The sequence below is a fragment of the Poeciliopsis prolifica genome, unplaced genomic scaffold (genome assembly GCF_027474105.1).
Source record: "Poeciliopsis prolifica strain line A6 unplaced genomic scaffold, Auburn_PproV2 SCAFFOLD026, whole genome shotgun sequence".
NCBI lineage: Eukaryota > Metazoa > Chordata > Actinopteri > Cyprinodontiformes > Poeciliidae > Poeciliopsis > Poeciliopsis prolifica.
In genome coordinates this window covers 6,914,856-6,930,607 of record NW_026562401.1, presented here as the reverse complement: position 1 = coordinate 6,930,607, position 15,752 = coordinate 6,914,856, and the positions used below count along the sequence as shown (strand labels likewise).

General features: G+C 39.8%; 1 protein-coding gene across 5 annotated transcripts in view; it reads right to left on the bottom strand.

Annotated features, from left to right (window-relative positions):
* Positions 1 to 198: 198 nt before the first annotated feature.
* cicb (capicua transcriptional repressor b) overlaps positions 199 to 15,752 on the bottom strand; it is a 44,616-nt gene continuing 29,062 nt past the window's right edge. For 2 of the 5 annotated variants that reach the window (XM_055048128.1, XM_055048132.1), the window contains 14 exons: positions 15,514 to 15,692; positions 15,182 to 15,320; positions 13,893 to 13,990; positions 12,800 to 13,796; positions 12,581 to 12,720; positions 12,266 to 12,423; positions 9,038 to 9,228; positions 6,307 to 6,765; positions 5,868 to 6,226; positions 5,349 to 5,506; positions 5,100 to 5,260; positions 4,878 to 5,012; positions 3,191 to 3,322; positions 199 to 2,396 (listed from right to left, as the gene is read on the bottom strand). In XM_055048128.1, the coding sequence (XP_054904103.1) occupies positions 2,107 to 2,396; positions 3,191 to 3,322; positions 4,878 to 5,012; positions 5,100 to 5,260; positions 5,349 to 5,506; positions 5,868 to 6,226; positions 6,307 to 6,765; positions 9,038 to 9,228; positions 12,266 to 12,423; positions 12,581 to 12,720; positions 12,800 to 13,796; positions 13,893 to 13,990; positions 15,182 to 15,320; positions 15,514 to 15,692 (3,596 nt within the window). In that variant the 3' untranslated portion in view covers positions 199 to 2,106. The remainder of the gene's footprint in view (positions 2,397 to 3,190; positions 3,323 to 4,877; positions 5,013 to 5,099; positions 5,261 to 5,348; positions 5,507 to 5,867; positions 6,227 to 6,306; positions 6,766 to 9,037; positions 9,229 to 12,265; positions 12,424 to 12,580; positions 12,721 to 12,799; positions 13,797 to 13,892; positions 13,991 to 15,181; positions 15,321 to 15,513; positions 15,693 to 15,752) is intronic. The other 3 variants (XM_055048130.1, XM_055048131.1, XM_055048129.1) reach the window with 3 other exon arrangements.

Below are 15,752 nucleotides of genomic sequence, written 5' to 3'. Positions count from 1 at the left end.
TGGTTTACAAAGCAAGCATTGTTCAGTACAATGGCTTTACCATTTATTCAATATTATTCCTATAAAACAAAAAAATATATTCACATTAAACATGAAGGGAAGTGGTAAAGAATGAGTTCAGTGACGCACCAAACTAATTCCAGCACTGATGGTAGTTGAATAACGCACTGATTTTATGCAAAATTAGAAGACAATGACTGAAACAACCCGATTCTTTTTTATTTTTGAGCGGAGCAACTGTTGCAGGACACCAGGCGTGGAGTTTGACGCTGCTGCTCTTCAAAGACCAACAATGTGTTCACCAGGAATACACACTTGTTTTGTGAACTTTCACCAATTGGCCAGAAGGTGGCAGAGTGTGGAATAACACCAGAGCTCAAAGAAGACACTTCTGTTCAAACACCTTTAACACCCATCCAATTAGCCAATTAGATAGAAATTTAAATCTAATTTATACTTTCACAATTCTCTCATGGTAACAGAATCATAATCAAAACACAACATTTATAGTCATATTTATTGGGTGTTTTTTCCATTTATTGTTTTTTCTTCAGTAATGATAAAAGTCAACATATGCTCAATGACAGATTGTTTTTCCATATCAATAATGAGTCGACAGACTCTACAGTAATTATTTACAACACAACCAAGTCTTGCACAAAGACACAACCAGTATTATGTCCTACCAGCTCTTTGATTTGTTCCCTCCCTTCACTTCCTCCAGCTTTTCTTCCTCCGCCCTTCTAGAAAGGAGGTCAGGAGAGAGCAATAAAGTGACAAAAGGAGGAAGGAGGGGAGGATAGAGGTGGAGGAAGGAAAAGTGTAAGTGTTGAGACTATAGAAACCTAGCGAGGGTAGTAAGAGGCATACAGGGTCTTCTAAAAACAGACGACTTATTACTGTTGAAATGACTTGAAAAGATCCGTGTTGTGTTTGTATTCCTGTCTGAAACAAATAAAAAGAATTGCACCGCGGGTCCTTGCTGAGGTGAGAGGCCAGTCAAGGGAAGACTACAATGGAGGAACTGTACAGGCGTGGAGCAGCATGTCTCACCTGCCTGTTAGATTACAAAAAAAAAAAGTTCAACCTAAGAGAAGAAATTTACTGTCAGCAGAAACTAAAGAAAAATTCTGCCAGAAAGAAAACATAAAAACACGAATACAGAGTAGAGAATGATTCACTTAAATGATATGAGTAATAACCATAAGAATAGTACAACAACAAACCGAGTATGACGATGTTAAATACAAAACAAAATATCAAAAGTAAATAAACTGCTTGGCAACAGAGGATTAAGGAATTTTTTCGCTCGACCTCTATATCTGAGAGCCAGGATGTGCCCGCTGGTGACTCCAACTTTTCCTCCTTCCTTCATGGCAAACAAACGAGAGGCACAGGAATGCTCACTTCCCAACTACTGGCATGTGTTAACGGGTCAGTCCTGGCTGGTCAGGTATCTGCAGGAATGATGGCACTGCCAGAAAGTCCACGTTTAGTTTCTGATCATCTCCCGAGTCTCTCCTGGTAAAACCTCCTCTGAAGGCCTACGGGTGAGGAAGTGATCTCTCAAGGTCCACTGCGAACAGTCGCATCGTTTCCGGCTGCTGAGGGCCCAGCCCCCGAACGTCAGCAGAAACAAACCACCAACTCAGAACACGCAAGTTTAACATACAGGTTGCTCCTCACACACTGCCTTTACTCCTCTAAAATGATTAAAAACAGAACAAATATCAAAACATGGATCAACTACCCTCTTTCAAAATTGTCAACCGTTCACCGTCTGTCTATCCGAAGCGGGAACCGTTTCATCTTCAAGGCAAATGAGTGCAGCTGTACATGATGGTGCTTCGGTCACTGGCATCAATCTTTCTTTGAGGTGGTCGATACAGAGTGCTGATTCAAGTCTGGGCATGAAAAGTTTGTTTATGTGGTACTTTCTGTGCCACCTGTTTTTAAAGTGTTTATGTTTTTGGTGTGACAGGGACACAAAAAAACAAAACAAAAAAAAAAACAACAAAAAAAGTCCAAATACTGCAAACAAATCCTAACTGGATATGGATAAGTGTGGAAGAATGTGAGCAGAGAAGTTACTGACTGGTCAACCACTCATCTAGAAGAGTCCTGTGACTCACGAAGCTCCTCTGGACTCACGTCTGCTCCCTGTTCCACTTCCTCATCATGCAGGTCTCCACCTCCCTTGCTGGCCCCCTCCCCCAGCTGGGAGCCCGATGGCCCCGGAGCCGATGCAGCGGACTCTGACGGGCCTAACATGGCGGCATCAGAGGGCGCCGCTGTCTGCATGATCTTCTGCCGCACCTCCCTGATCTTCAGCTGCAGACACACCTTGGAGGGGAAAATGTCGGAGTATCTTGTCTGGAATGCTGCAGTGGCCTGAGCTGCAAGCAGGAGATCAACGCTCATGAGGGTCTGGACACTTTTCAAGTATTTTCAAGGTGACTTTTCAAACCTTTCCAGCACCAAACTTTGGAGTTTAAAAACAATACAAATAAACTTTTTTTTTTTTTTTTTAAAGGGTTGTATTCTACATTCTACAGCAGGGACAAAGTAAACTAAAATATAATAAAGTTTTATGTTTTGAAATGTCTTTCACACACCCTATACACCTGACTAGTCTAAGAACAAAACAATGTAACAAACATATCCCTCATTTACATTGTTCAACATATAAAATATAAGGAACCTTTATTCAACTAAACAGAGCAATATTAGGCATAATACATGTTCATTACATTGAAACAACTTGTGTTAAGGTAAATGGCCTTTCTTCTCATATTATGGTAAATACTGACAAAAAATGGGGGGAAAAAAACATTACAATTTTTTTTTAAGGTTTTCTGACATTTATCAAATAGAAATTTGTTTGGTGATTCTAACCGATTAAAAAAAAAAACATTTAATTTGAACGTGAGGGAAAAATGCCTGTTTTTTTATTATGTTGTAAAAGTCCCTGATTTAGATAAATGTTATGTTCCACATCATTATAAAACTGTTCAGTGTGATTATCAAGCACTTTCAAGAACTTTGCACAAAAATTAAGCATTTCACAAACCTTGAAAACATTTAATTAAAAATCAAAAACTTTCAAGAATTTCAAGCACCTGTATGAATTCTGGCTTGCAGTCACAAACTAATTCTTTAGATTATTGTTGATTTTTTTGTGTCGGCGTACCTGACGGAAAGAAGCCCTGCTCCTGGAACAGCTGCATGACCAGCGCCCTCCTCTGGTCAAGAGTTCGTCGCAGGGACGAATACGGCACCTTTTCAAACTCCAGTTCTGCCAGAATGTCCTCTCCGTCTGTGGCTGGACAACCAACAGACACAAAGATTAAAACCTAAGCAAACTTGTTTGAATTCAATGCTTTAAGTTTTACGTCTGGACTTAAAGATAAAGGCAGCAGAGATTTTCAAACGGCTAAAGTTAAACTCTCCCAAGACAAGCGAGATCTGCTCAGGATTTTATATCATAAATAACATCTCAAAAATATAGCTTTAAACAGCCTTTATTCACTGGTTATCCTTTTTAAACACTGTAATTAGCTCCTTCTATTTTATTTTAAAGCCATTGTCTTAACATTTGTGCTATATTATAGGGTTGGAACTAACAGTTAATTTAGTTATCGATTACGCCATCGATTATTTTTTACGTTTGATCAATTGTGATCTTTTAGTTTTTTTCTTTACAGAATTTGAACCAGTCAAACGCTGCCACTTGAGTTTTGGATAAAATATATTTACAAAGTCCTTTTATTCATGTTTGATCTTAAATGCAAACTGTCATCTTTTGTTTATTTAATGATTTGAAGATTATGGATTTTTTTCAACAAACTGCCTTTTTTGAGTGTATGTACTCCAGTTAATCTGCTACTAAATTAGTTGACAGTTAATTTAATAATGGATTCATCACAATTAATCCGATTAATCATTTCAACCCTCCTATATTTGCAAACAGTGTATGAAATTGTTATAAATATGCATCGAAGTGATTAAATGGGTAAATAAAATGATGAAATGAAAATGGGAATAATTAGTGTCCATCTTCCCATAAAGAAATGCCAAGGATGAAAATACAGAAATGATCCCCACAGAGAAGGTTTGTCGGCCAACTAATTTATATCTGACTCAGCTGTTTTCATAAATATTCTTAACAATCACATTCAAGCTGACAGGAATTAGCTCATTAGCTTCCTGTTGAGAACTTTTTAACTAAATCTTTGTCTCTTCTTGGTCCAAAGATCTCGTCAGGCTGCTAGCGAACACCTGCATGTCATCAACTTATTCTGCGTGTTAATCCAGCAGTTTTTATTCCAGACATTTGACTAAAACACATTTCCCGTAAGCTTTTATAAACTATATGTTCCCCAAGTTACAAAGCATTGTGTTGCTCCAGCACAGTTCTGATTCAGATCTGTGTTAAAGGGCAAATGCACTCCTTTTTTTAGCATCTTGATTGAAAAGATGCTAAAAAAAAAAAAAAGCTTTTGAACCAAAACTGCAGGACACCGACCCCAGAGGACTGGAGCTTGACACGCCTGGCTTAGAGGGTCTAAAGGCCTTTATTTTTTCGGAAGTTCAAATTTTTATGTTTAAGGTTAAGAACAAGGTCTGAAAATGTAAATAATTTTTTCCATCAAGATGCAGAAAAATATTGGTTCAAACTCCAGATCTTTTAAGACCGCGTTGGAAGCAAAAGAAGAATAAATTTTAATGTAAAAAATATCCTAATTAAACACATAAATGAAATGTTTCAGTTGGTAACAAGTATATTTTTTATTCAGTGCGATAAAATGAATTTCATTTATATTGCAATAACTAACAACCAATGTATTCCCGGAAACTTTACTGGACAAACCCACTACCTGCTCTGTCGAAGGTGAAGATGTCTCCTTCACATTTGGCAGCACTTTTAGGTGTGTTTGGTTCAGAACTGCAGCTGGATCGTCGCCGACTCTTCCTCTTTGGAGAGGCTTGCTCATCAGGTGCAGAGTCCAAATCTGAACGACAGCAGGAAACCTTTTGAGCAAACAAAGCCGAATAATATTAACGTCTATTAACACAAATATAAAAATCAGAAGGGAGACCTGTTGAGTTCTTCCTCTTGCGACGGTAGCTGCCCAGGATGGCACGAGGTGACGTGGCCAGACTCTGCAGGGTGGGTGACGGCAAAACCTCCTCGGGTCGAAACTCCGGCAGCTCGGCAAACCGCTCCTCGAAATATACTTCTGAGAGAACCCTGCCAGTCCAGCAAACGTACACAAATATACAGTATATATACACAGTCCATCAATCAATAATCTGTGCGCAGAATATTCTCAGAGGAAATGACTCACTTGTCGACAGAGTCGAAGGTTTTCTTTAGTGGTGGTGGGCGGGCTTTGATCTTTTTGGGTGTAGGTCCGTCTTTGTCAGTCTGTGGAGGAGGCAAAGCAGGCTCTGTGGCTGATGGAGGGGGAAGAGGAGAGGAAGGGAGGGTCTCCTTCCACCCACCCTGTGGAAAGGTTCAAAACATACATCTTAAAAACTAAAGCAAAGGTGCCCTGGAAAAAAATAAATAAATAAAAAACATCAGGCTGGACAATAAATTGTGCCAAAAATTATCACAATAAATAATAAAATTGCCACTGGAAGAGATTTTAAATATCCAAAATAAAAAACAAAACAACTGAAACAACAATTATTAAAATGTTTTATGCAGTATCTGCTACTAAAATTGCATTTAAAAAAATACTAATCATTCAGATTTGACAGGGTAAACAGGCAAAAGTTACAGTTACATTTCAGCATGAGATTGTCTGATTTATTGCTTGTTGTGACCGTCTGTGTTGTAGTGTTAGAGTGTCCCATTTCACCTCTTTGGTTGTTGTGCTTTCCCTGTTTCTTGGGTCAGAGGAGTCCGCTGTGCTGGAACCCTCCAGTGGTGTGTCGGAGGACGGCGGCTCATCACTGGGATGTGCTGCCGGAGATCCCGTGTGCCCTGAAGGCTCAGGCTCAAAGGAGAAATGACTGTTGGCAGCTGCTGCTTCTCTCTCCCTCTCCTTCTCCTTCTCTCGCTCTCGTTCCCTCTCTCTTTCTTTCTCCCTCTCTTTGTCTCGTTCTCTGTCTTTCCCTCGCCCTCCTCCATCATAGCTGCCAACAGGAATGGTCGCCACCGTTGCTTTTACTTTCTGGGGGAGCCTGACTGGAAGATGTGGTAACCTGGGTGTACTGCCTGTAAACCACAAAAATTAAATTTTTCCAAACAGATTCAAAGCGTCATTATTTCATCTGAGAAAGAACTGGCAGTCCTACCAGGTGCTTGGATCTGAAGTGGAGGACTGCTGGGCCTTATGGACGCAGCTGAGCCACTAGGGGGTGCCACCGAACTGTTGGAGCTTACGTTCTGCCTCTCCACCTGTCTGTCTGAATGTGCCAGGATGTCCACCTGCCTGTCGGGCTGCCTGTCGGGCTGCCTGTCGCTCTGACGGTCGGCAGATCGGTCCGGGGGCAGGTGCCTGTCCGCTTGGCGGTCCGGGTGGGGCGGCGGATGGAGCTGCATGACGGTGGAGGGGGCAGTCGTGTGTTTCGGCAGGATGTGGGGAGAAGCGCTCGAAGGGTTAGAGACAGAGTAGACCACACTGGGGGGCACTGGCGCCATCGAGACCACCCCTGTTGCCATGGTGACACTTGGTGATGGAGGGTAAATGGCGGTGACTATCTGGCCCCCGGAACCTGAGGCAGGGGCGGAGCTGGAGGGTTGTGGGGACTGAGCTGTGGCGAGCAGAGGGGTAAGGAGAAGGGACATCCATTAAACTAATTCCACATTAAATTAATCTATTTTATCTATATACTAACAAAAAAACTTTATTTTATTTTAACTAATGGAAGTATTGGTATCGTTCACTTCGACCTAATCTATATGTATAGCTTTGCATATTTATCTTCCAAGTGATTTATTTCTGCAAATTCTGACAGGTCCAAAAACTAAATTTTATTTTGTTTCATCTTTTAATTCAATTAGGGTCCAAATGAATCTTGTCCAAACAATACAACTTAATTTTTATATAGCAAAATCAGCACACGATTTTCATACTTGATATGATTTTATTGTTTGTTCAGACATTCGCATTGAGTTATGGAAGGCTTTCAGCTCAGGAAAAACAATCCATGGAGGCCTTTGTTGAAGAGATGGAGCTGATTTTATATTTCTGACTACAATTCCTTTATTAGGTTTTCCACAACTTTGCATCAGCAGTAAAATGGGAGTATGGGTGCCTCTCTGCTTGTCTGGATAAGTGGCTGCTGAGCTGGGTCAGACTCTCTGGTACTTTACTTAAGCTAATCTGGTCTTACAAAAAGAACTGGGGCTTCTTTGTGTCAAAAGATAACTTTTCATTAGAGTTTCATTAGAGTGGACAGAAGTCACATGTGGTGTACCCCAGGGTTTCATCCTGAGACTCCTCTTATTTAATATCTACATGTTCCTGATAGCTTAGATTACAGAAAATAATAAGATTACTTTCCATAACTACACAGATGATCCACAGATATTTATATTATAATGTCACCAGGTGACTAGGAACCCAAAAGAATAGGTGCTTAAAACAAATCAAATGTGTGGATGTGCCATAACTTTCTTTAGCTGAACAGAAACAAAACTAAAACCATTATCTTTAGACCCAACACTCAGCTGATAGCTTGAGTTATTGCAGCCAGAAACCAGCGATCAGGCCCAAACTCTGTGTGTAGAGATGGACCCAGACGCGGACCTTCAGAGCCACACAGAGTTAAAAAGTCAGTCTTCTTTAATCTAAATAATATTTCTAGGACTAAAGCATCTAGAGAAACTCATTCATGCATTTATCTTTAGCCGCACTGATTACTGCGTGTCTTCACAGGTCTGCCTTGACAAAACAAGTCAGTCAGCTGCAGCTGAACCACAATGCTGCTGCTCACGTTCTCACTAAAACCAGGAAAGTAGAGAAAATAAACCCAATTTCTGAAGTCCTTACACTGGCTCCCTGCAGCTTAGAGAATAGACTTTAAATATAACTGCTAGTTTATTAATCACTGAACCACTTAGCATCAAAATACATTAAAATTCTGCTGCTGCTGTATCTACATTCCAGACCTCTTTGGTCTTCTGGTTCTGGCCTGTACTGCATCCCAAAACCAGCAGCATTCAGTTTTTATGCATCACAAATCTGGAACAAACTTAAAGAAAACTGCAAAACTGCTGAAACACTGAGTTCCTTTAAATCAAGGCTGAAAATCCACCTGATAAGAGTTGCTTTTGACTTATAATAACTGGAATGTCATTAATTTTAGCAAGTGCTCCAACTTTTCATCACACTCCTCCTTTTTGTCACTGAAACATAATATTTTTTCTGTTTGTTTCATATATTTGCTTTGTAAGGCACTCTGACAAAACCTCGTTGCTGAAATGTGCTATGCAAATAAACTTATCAAGCAATTTCGTCCCTTTATTGTATGCATTTGTTTTGTCAGTTCAACTTATTTATTTTTGTATAGCTTAACATTAGTACAGCTAGAAGCAATGCCATAATAATTTTAATACACTTGCAAAGAAAGGGCAACAGTAATCGCAACTTTACTCACACATTTAGGGAAGTGGCTGACCACTAATATTCATGAGAAAGGAGGGCATTTTCTGAGAAATGTAATTTTATTTTTTCACTAGCTCCAAGTTAAAATATTCTAAATTAATACTAATGATAAGTAACTTTTCAATGCTATTCTAATTTATTCAGATGCACCTGAAATGGATGAAAAGAGCAAAGATTGGGGTTTTGTAAAGCAAACGTATGCAAGCATAAATGAGAAAGTGATGGTTACTCTTTATGCAATGCACTAAACCAACACTGATTTAAAAGGAGGTATACATCTTTGACATAACCACTGGGCATAAAATGATTAAAATTTCATTCTGTTAAGGTTTGAATAAATTCTTCAGGTGACCTTTTCTCTCAAACACAGAAGTAGCAGAAAGGAACAAAAACTTTGGCTTTATGTCTCCTCTAACCTGCAATCAGTGGCTGGACCAGTGTCTGTCCAGGTGGTGCAATCGCTGTAAACCCAAGGGTTGCTAAAGGTGAAGGAACATAAGCAGATCCAGGCACTGGTACAGCTTGCTGGGGGGGTGAGGAGCCTGTTGTTGTGGAGACTAGAGGCAGAGTGGATGGGACCCCTGGGGTGGACTGGACATAGGTAATTCTGAACAGGAGGCACAAAAATAGATGAATAAAACATAAGAATAACAACATCAGCAGTGAGGTTAACACTTTAAATATAAATAATATCTAAAGAGAAGTGCAACGGCAGTGGCAGATGGTGTAATAGTACAATAACAATTCAGAGTCAGAATGTAAGGAACAGAGACCTGATTAGAAAGGAAAGAGGAAGACAAAAAGAGAAGCGCTGCAGAGGGTCAGTCGATGAGTGCACACCACAGCAAGTAGCACTAGATGAGTAGTGCAGTGTGAGGAGCTGAGAGGTAGTGTGGGGGTGGGCAGGCAGAGGCAACTCAGGCCACCAGCAGCATGACTAACTCATCCAGAATAGAGCTGCAGTCTTACTGCTGCACCCCGACAGGAATTTAGCCTCATGTATTGTCTGCTCACTGAGCACTGTAAAATCTATGAATTCATTCAATGCAAACAGGACAAACAAATGTATTCCACCTCAATTTATCACCTGGCTATGTTAAATAGACTATGCTTTTTTTTTCCAGCGATACCTCATAAAGAAAAAACAGATGTTTTATCATTCAAGTTTTTTTCCCCAATATGACACAGAGAAAGAGAAGTTCAGACACAGCAACTTTGTTTTAGAGAAAATACATTCTCTTTGGATAATTGGTCTAAAATTATTAAGTCACAATTTTTCTGGAAAAACATCTGCAGGCTCATTCATTTATCTAACAAATGATTGATTATTAAATGATATTAATGTATTTTGCCTCTTCTGGATTAGAAATTGTGATTAGGTCTGAAACGATTAATCAGATTAATCACAATGAATTGATTATTGAAAGAATCGTCAATTTAGAAATTCATTGCTCATTAACTGGAACGTAGCGACTCAAAAAAGACCAACTGCTGAAAACCGTCATAAGCTTTGTCTGTAAATATGGTCTACTTGAAACGTCTCTGGTAGAAGTTTTAGCTTCACATGGCTGAAATTCTGTAAAGAAACAGATTAGCCCTGTGCTGTATTAAGGTTAACACAAGCAGAACAAACTCAGTTTTTCACATGTTGATGTTAGAAGTGATATCTTTACCTGAAGAATGCGTCCCTTGCTACAAATGATCAAGAGTACGCTAACAGAATCCTGTCAGTGAATTTAAAATTTTATTTAATTAAAAAATAAAATGAAACTTTCATTTTTTTATTTAAAAATAAATTGTATTATTGCGTCATTTAAAGCATTTTAAATTAATGCCTATGTTAAAAATCTGCAGAATTTATTTTTTGTCCGATTAATCGTTAGAATAATTGACAGATTAATCAATACCTAAAATAATTGTTAGTTGCATTCCTAACTGTGATATTTAAAAGAAAGTTTATACAGGGGCCGATGACACTGGTATATTATCAATATTCAAAAATATGAAATATCAAAAATCTGAAAATGTCAATAAAGAAACATGATTTCTAATATCTGCAGCAGCTCAAGTCAAAAAGAAGAATGACATGTGCCTGTATGATGATGGCTGTGTCAAGCATTGTTTATGCCTTCCCAGACATCTGATCGGTGACATTTATTGGGTTCATCCATCTCTCTCAAACATCGATCTGCAGAGCTCCATTTCATCTCTAAATGACTGCGAGTGATCCAACCAGTAGAACACTACTTGAAGGACTTTTCTTGGCTCCTTGCAGATTCAATTACAAAGAACAGCAGCGGTTGGGGAAACGGTAGAAAAAAAGGAGATTATTTTGTTATTTGTAATGTATCCTGTTTACTTGGTTGTAAACCAGTTTACAGCGATAGAATCACTTTTGACTTCACTTCATGAGCAGCAATTTGGAATCAGTTCACCCCAAAGGCTGAAATGAAATGAAACTACCACTAAAATAGGTGAAATAACTGAGAACATCTGAAGTACACTGGAGCCTTACAAAAGGCCCCAAAACAGCAATAAATAGAGCTAAGACTCATTCCTCTAATGCAGGTGTGTTAGATCCAGGATGCATCCAGAAGTTGCAGCACAGATTGCAGGAACTGTTTTTATTTAAACTGTTGCATTGTAATTGTTTGGGACTTGTGTCCAGCAGGAAGGTGATCATTCACCTTTCTTTTTCAGCCTCTAACAAGCTTTCATTCAGGATTTCACTGCATTCATCTTCCCATGAGTCCCTGCAGATCCCCACAGCATGATGCTGTCACCACCATGTTTTACTATGGGGTTCGGGGTGAAATGTGAAGTGCAGTGTTAGCTTTACAAGAACCACAATATTATATACATAGCCAAAAATGCAATTCTGCCTCATTTAAATAGCTATGTGAGTGAAAATTGCTCCATAAGATATTAAGATTATTACATTTAATTAACTTGTTATCAGACTTGTCTGATGTGTTCTTTTATCTTTATCAAGTAGTTTGTTCAGTAATGTGCAACAAACTTCTGAGAGCTACATAGGGCAGCTGTATACATCCTGAAAACAAACAAATCACAAATTCATAAATTAAGTACCTTCCAAAGGAAACTGGTTGAACTCAATTTTATTCAGGGCTATCCATGTAAGGGGTACAAATATAAATAAACATTTAGATTTTTGTCAAAAACTGCTAAACTATTTTCAAGTCACCACAAGATTACACCCCATTTTATCAAGCTCTATAATGTAAAATCACACAAAAAAAATGTTAACATTTTTGAATTTGCAAAACCAATTTCACAATTAACTGCATGGATGATGGAAATTCAAATTATTGATTGACTGTTAATGAGAATAAAATTTGTTTCAGGTTCTTTTCCTTATTTGGTTAAGAAATTTTCTTCTTTAATGTGATTATTATCTGAACAGTTTTGTGGTTCTGAGCAAGGAAAGAAATGGTTGAGTAGATTAGTAACATTAGGAAGAAGCTGTTAAAAAAGGTGAAAAAACATTTTTGTTTTCAAGCAATTTGAAACACTTAAAAAACAGAGCTAAGAATACATTTTTAAACAAGAAATGAAAAACTTTCATTACTGTTAGAATATAATGTAATATTTACCAAGTGTATTAAGAGTTTGTCATCATTTACCTTGTAGGAGCAGGTGGCAGCAGCACCGCCTGGGAGGGGGCTGATCCTGGTGCCACCACTGCTGCTCCCACTGTTACTGGGAAGGGGCTGGCATGATGCACTGCTCCACCCTGAGGCTGCTGTGACTGGACCACCGGCATGGAGGCAAGATGAATAATCTAGAAAAGAAAGAAGAAAAAATAAAAAAAAGAGAAAGAGAATCCATGACAAACAGCCAAACACGAATGATTTTCCATATTGACGCTCCCAACACAAAACAAGCAGAGTTGGGAAAAAAGTTTCCATGTTATTCCCTCTTGTGAAGCGCTCCCTGACCTTGCTTCCGGACTGTGCACCGTTCTGGACGGGAAGGGGTGGAGTGACAATGGGAATCTGCTGGGCAGGGGCTTGTGCAGTCCGAACTGTTGTCATGGGAACAAACATTTTACCCTGGAGCACCGGAGACTGGGTTTGCACTGACAGAGGAACAGATCACATCATTAGAAGTCACAGAGGAAATGCAGGACATTGTGGGACTTGTGGTTGACCTTTTACCTCTTGCTCCAGGGTTGATCACGCCCACTGCGGGGTTGGGAGCGTATCCTGTTTGCAGGCCGGCCCCCTGCTGTTTCCCATTGGCCAGGGACACATGTGTTGGTGGAACTGTGGGTAGGTTGAAAATACTGGTTGGCTGGCTGAGATTCTGCGGCGGGCTCTTGGGGTTGGTGTTGGCAGGGAGGGTGGGCAGGATGTACTGAACCTGTGTGATGGCCTTACCCCCAGGTGGTGCAGGGGAGCCAGGTAGGAACTGGGGCTGGAGGAGGGGCAGGGGGCCGTTGGTTTGGCTGTGTGACGCAGAAACGGCTGTACAGGGAAGAGGCTGCTGATGGGACGGCTGAGGGTGAGGGGAGGGGGTGATGAGCTGGACAGCAGACTGAGCAGGCAGAGCCCCTCCTAACACTAAGTTAGTCACTACACCACCTGCACCTACAGGGTTTGGTGATGATGATGTGTAGCACCCACCCCCTCCGGCTGGAGGTCCAATTCCTCCTCCTGGACCAATCAGAATTTGGGGCTGCTGCTGGGGAGTGAGGGACTTCCTCTCCGGAGGATGCGGACTTGACGACGGGCCGCCATCTCTGGGTTTGCTGGCGATCGGAAGTGGTGTACTGATGACCGGACGCATAACGTTCGTCACTACAGTAGATGCGACCCTCACAGCGCCAATGCCCAGAGCTTGGCTTACTCCTAGAGAACCTACTGATGAAGACTGAGGCCCTCCAGCTGGAGAAGTTGATTTGACTGGTTGAGCAGAAGAGATGGAGAGAGAAGAGGCCTGCATATTGCTGCCTCCCTCACTCACTAAAGTATCTTTACTCTCTCCATCACTTCTTTCCTTTCTTCTGTGGTCTGAAAACCCTCCCACTCCAGATCTGCCCTCATCATAACGTCTGCTGCTGGGAAAAGAGGACAGTGAGACACTCCTGCCATGAGGGGTATGGTGTGAGGAAGACGATGATGCAGTGGAACAGATGACGGGCGCAAATACTCTCTAAAAAAAAGTGAACAGAGCGGTGTTACAAAACAAACCAATCAATATGCAGCAGGAGACCTAAAAATATGAACAACAGAAACATTTGTGACATACTTTCCGATCCCCTTCATCTCCTGAACCATTCTCGCTATCGCTGTCGGTCACACGCTCCTTACACTTTAGGTCTATGGAGCTGCTGGGATAAGGGTCCTCTGTGGAAAAGCAAAATACACTACAGCTACAGTTGGAATTCCTTACAACATATAATATTTGTATATATTAACATGTGGTGGAACTCAATAAAAAATTTTAATCAAGTCTTTTGCATGGTCTGTACTTAATCATGTTTTAATCAAAAACTATATATTGACAAAATGTGGAACATTTTCTATTTAAAAACCCTTTTGCAGCTAAATTATTGAAAAAGAAAATATACATATAAACTCAACAACAAAGATGTTTATAAACGATTTAAAGTCCCAGCCTTAATATTATGACCCAGTATTTTGATCCTTCAGTCAAAACTAAAGATGCACCGAAAAAAAAAAAAAAAAAAAAAAACAATAGGTGACAGAAATCAATATTTTAGGTTCTAACCAATAACCAGCTGTTAAAAAGTAAAGAATACAATATTTTTCTAAACAGTGAGATAAGTGACCAACAAACTATTGTTTTTAAATATTTACGAGACATTTTAGTGGTTTAGCCTGTGACAGTGAGACTTTTAGCAGATAACAAAAAGGCTGATTGGAAAAGAAAAAGTTCTATTCTTTTTGAGGATTCAACATCTGTCCTGCAACATCTCAGATCTGAAAGTAAGGATCTATATTTTCTCAGATATTTACACAAAAATGCAGGTTTAGTAATGCTAGTCGCTAATATAAGATGACAGACAGATTAAAATGTTGATTCACTCCAGATCTATTTTTTTTTTTGTAAAATAATCATAATTCACATCAACTACTTTCTCCCAGAGCAGTAGATTATGTTCATAACAAGTAATTAAAAAACACTCATGGCAGGTAGGAAGGAGAAAATATTTTATCTTCTTATATTTCTTCAAGATAAATCAGCTGCAATCATGATACACTAGTCAAAGTTTACAAAAACTGGAAATCTGAAATTGGTCATAAAATCTCTTAGTTTTCATCTCTACTTAGTATAAGCTGATGTTTACAGTCAAAATAAAATAATTTTCAGATTATACACCATCTGAGACTAAACTGAGAAAAACAAACAAACAGTAAAAAGCTTGCATAAGTGACACATGTTTAACTCGATTGATAATCTCACTGCTTCTCCATAAAGCTATAGAAGCTTTGTGATGCAGGAAGTAGTGAACAGACACTCAGCCATCTCTAATCTAATGTGGCTTAATGAACAGAGCATGGCAGATTTCTCACCAATGACATCATCATCTCCTTCCTCTTCACAGATGACCATACGCTCTTCATCACTGGTCATATCCTCACTGACCCCCCGTTGTGCCTGAGAGGGTGCAGGAGCATGGCTGGTAAACTGGCCACCGCTGTCCACACACATCTGGAGAACATGAAGATGGAGTTAATGATGGAGTCTATTGTAACAGATGTGAATATTTGTTTTGATTAGTGTGTTCTGAAAAGCAAACCTTGCCAAAGATGGCATTTTCCTTGGAAAACAAAAATCTCTGTCATAAATAATTTTAAAAAACAAACAAAAAAAAAAGACGATCCTAGAAGTTGTCCTTCATTACCTGGGCCAGCTCTGCCAGAGCTTGAGTGTTTCCCCTGTCTCCCCTCTCCAGACTGTGCATGGCACTCTGTGAAAAGGCTCTGGGCCGGGTAAGCTGACCCACATGCCCCTCTCCTGCGCTCCTCTCTGAAACACCCACCATACCTGGACCTACACCCTTGAGCTCCACTGAATGGGGCTCTGTAAAAAAAACAAAAAAAAAACAAACAATTGTTGTCAACTGGTATGAAAACTGAGTTA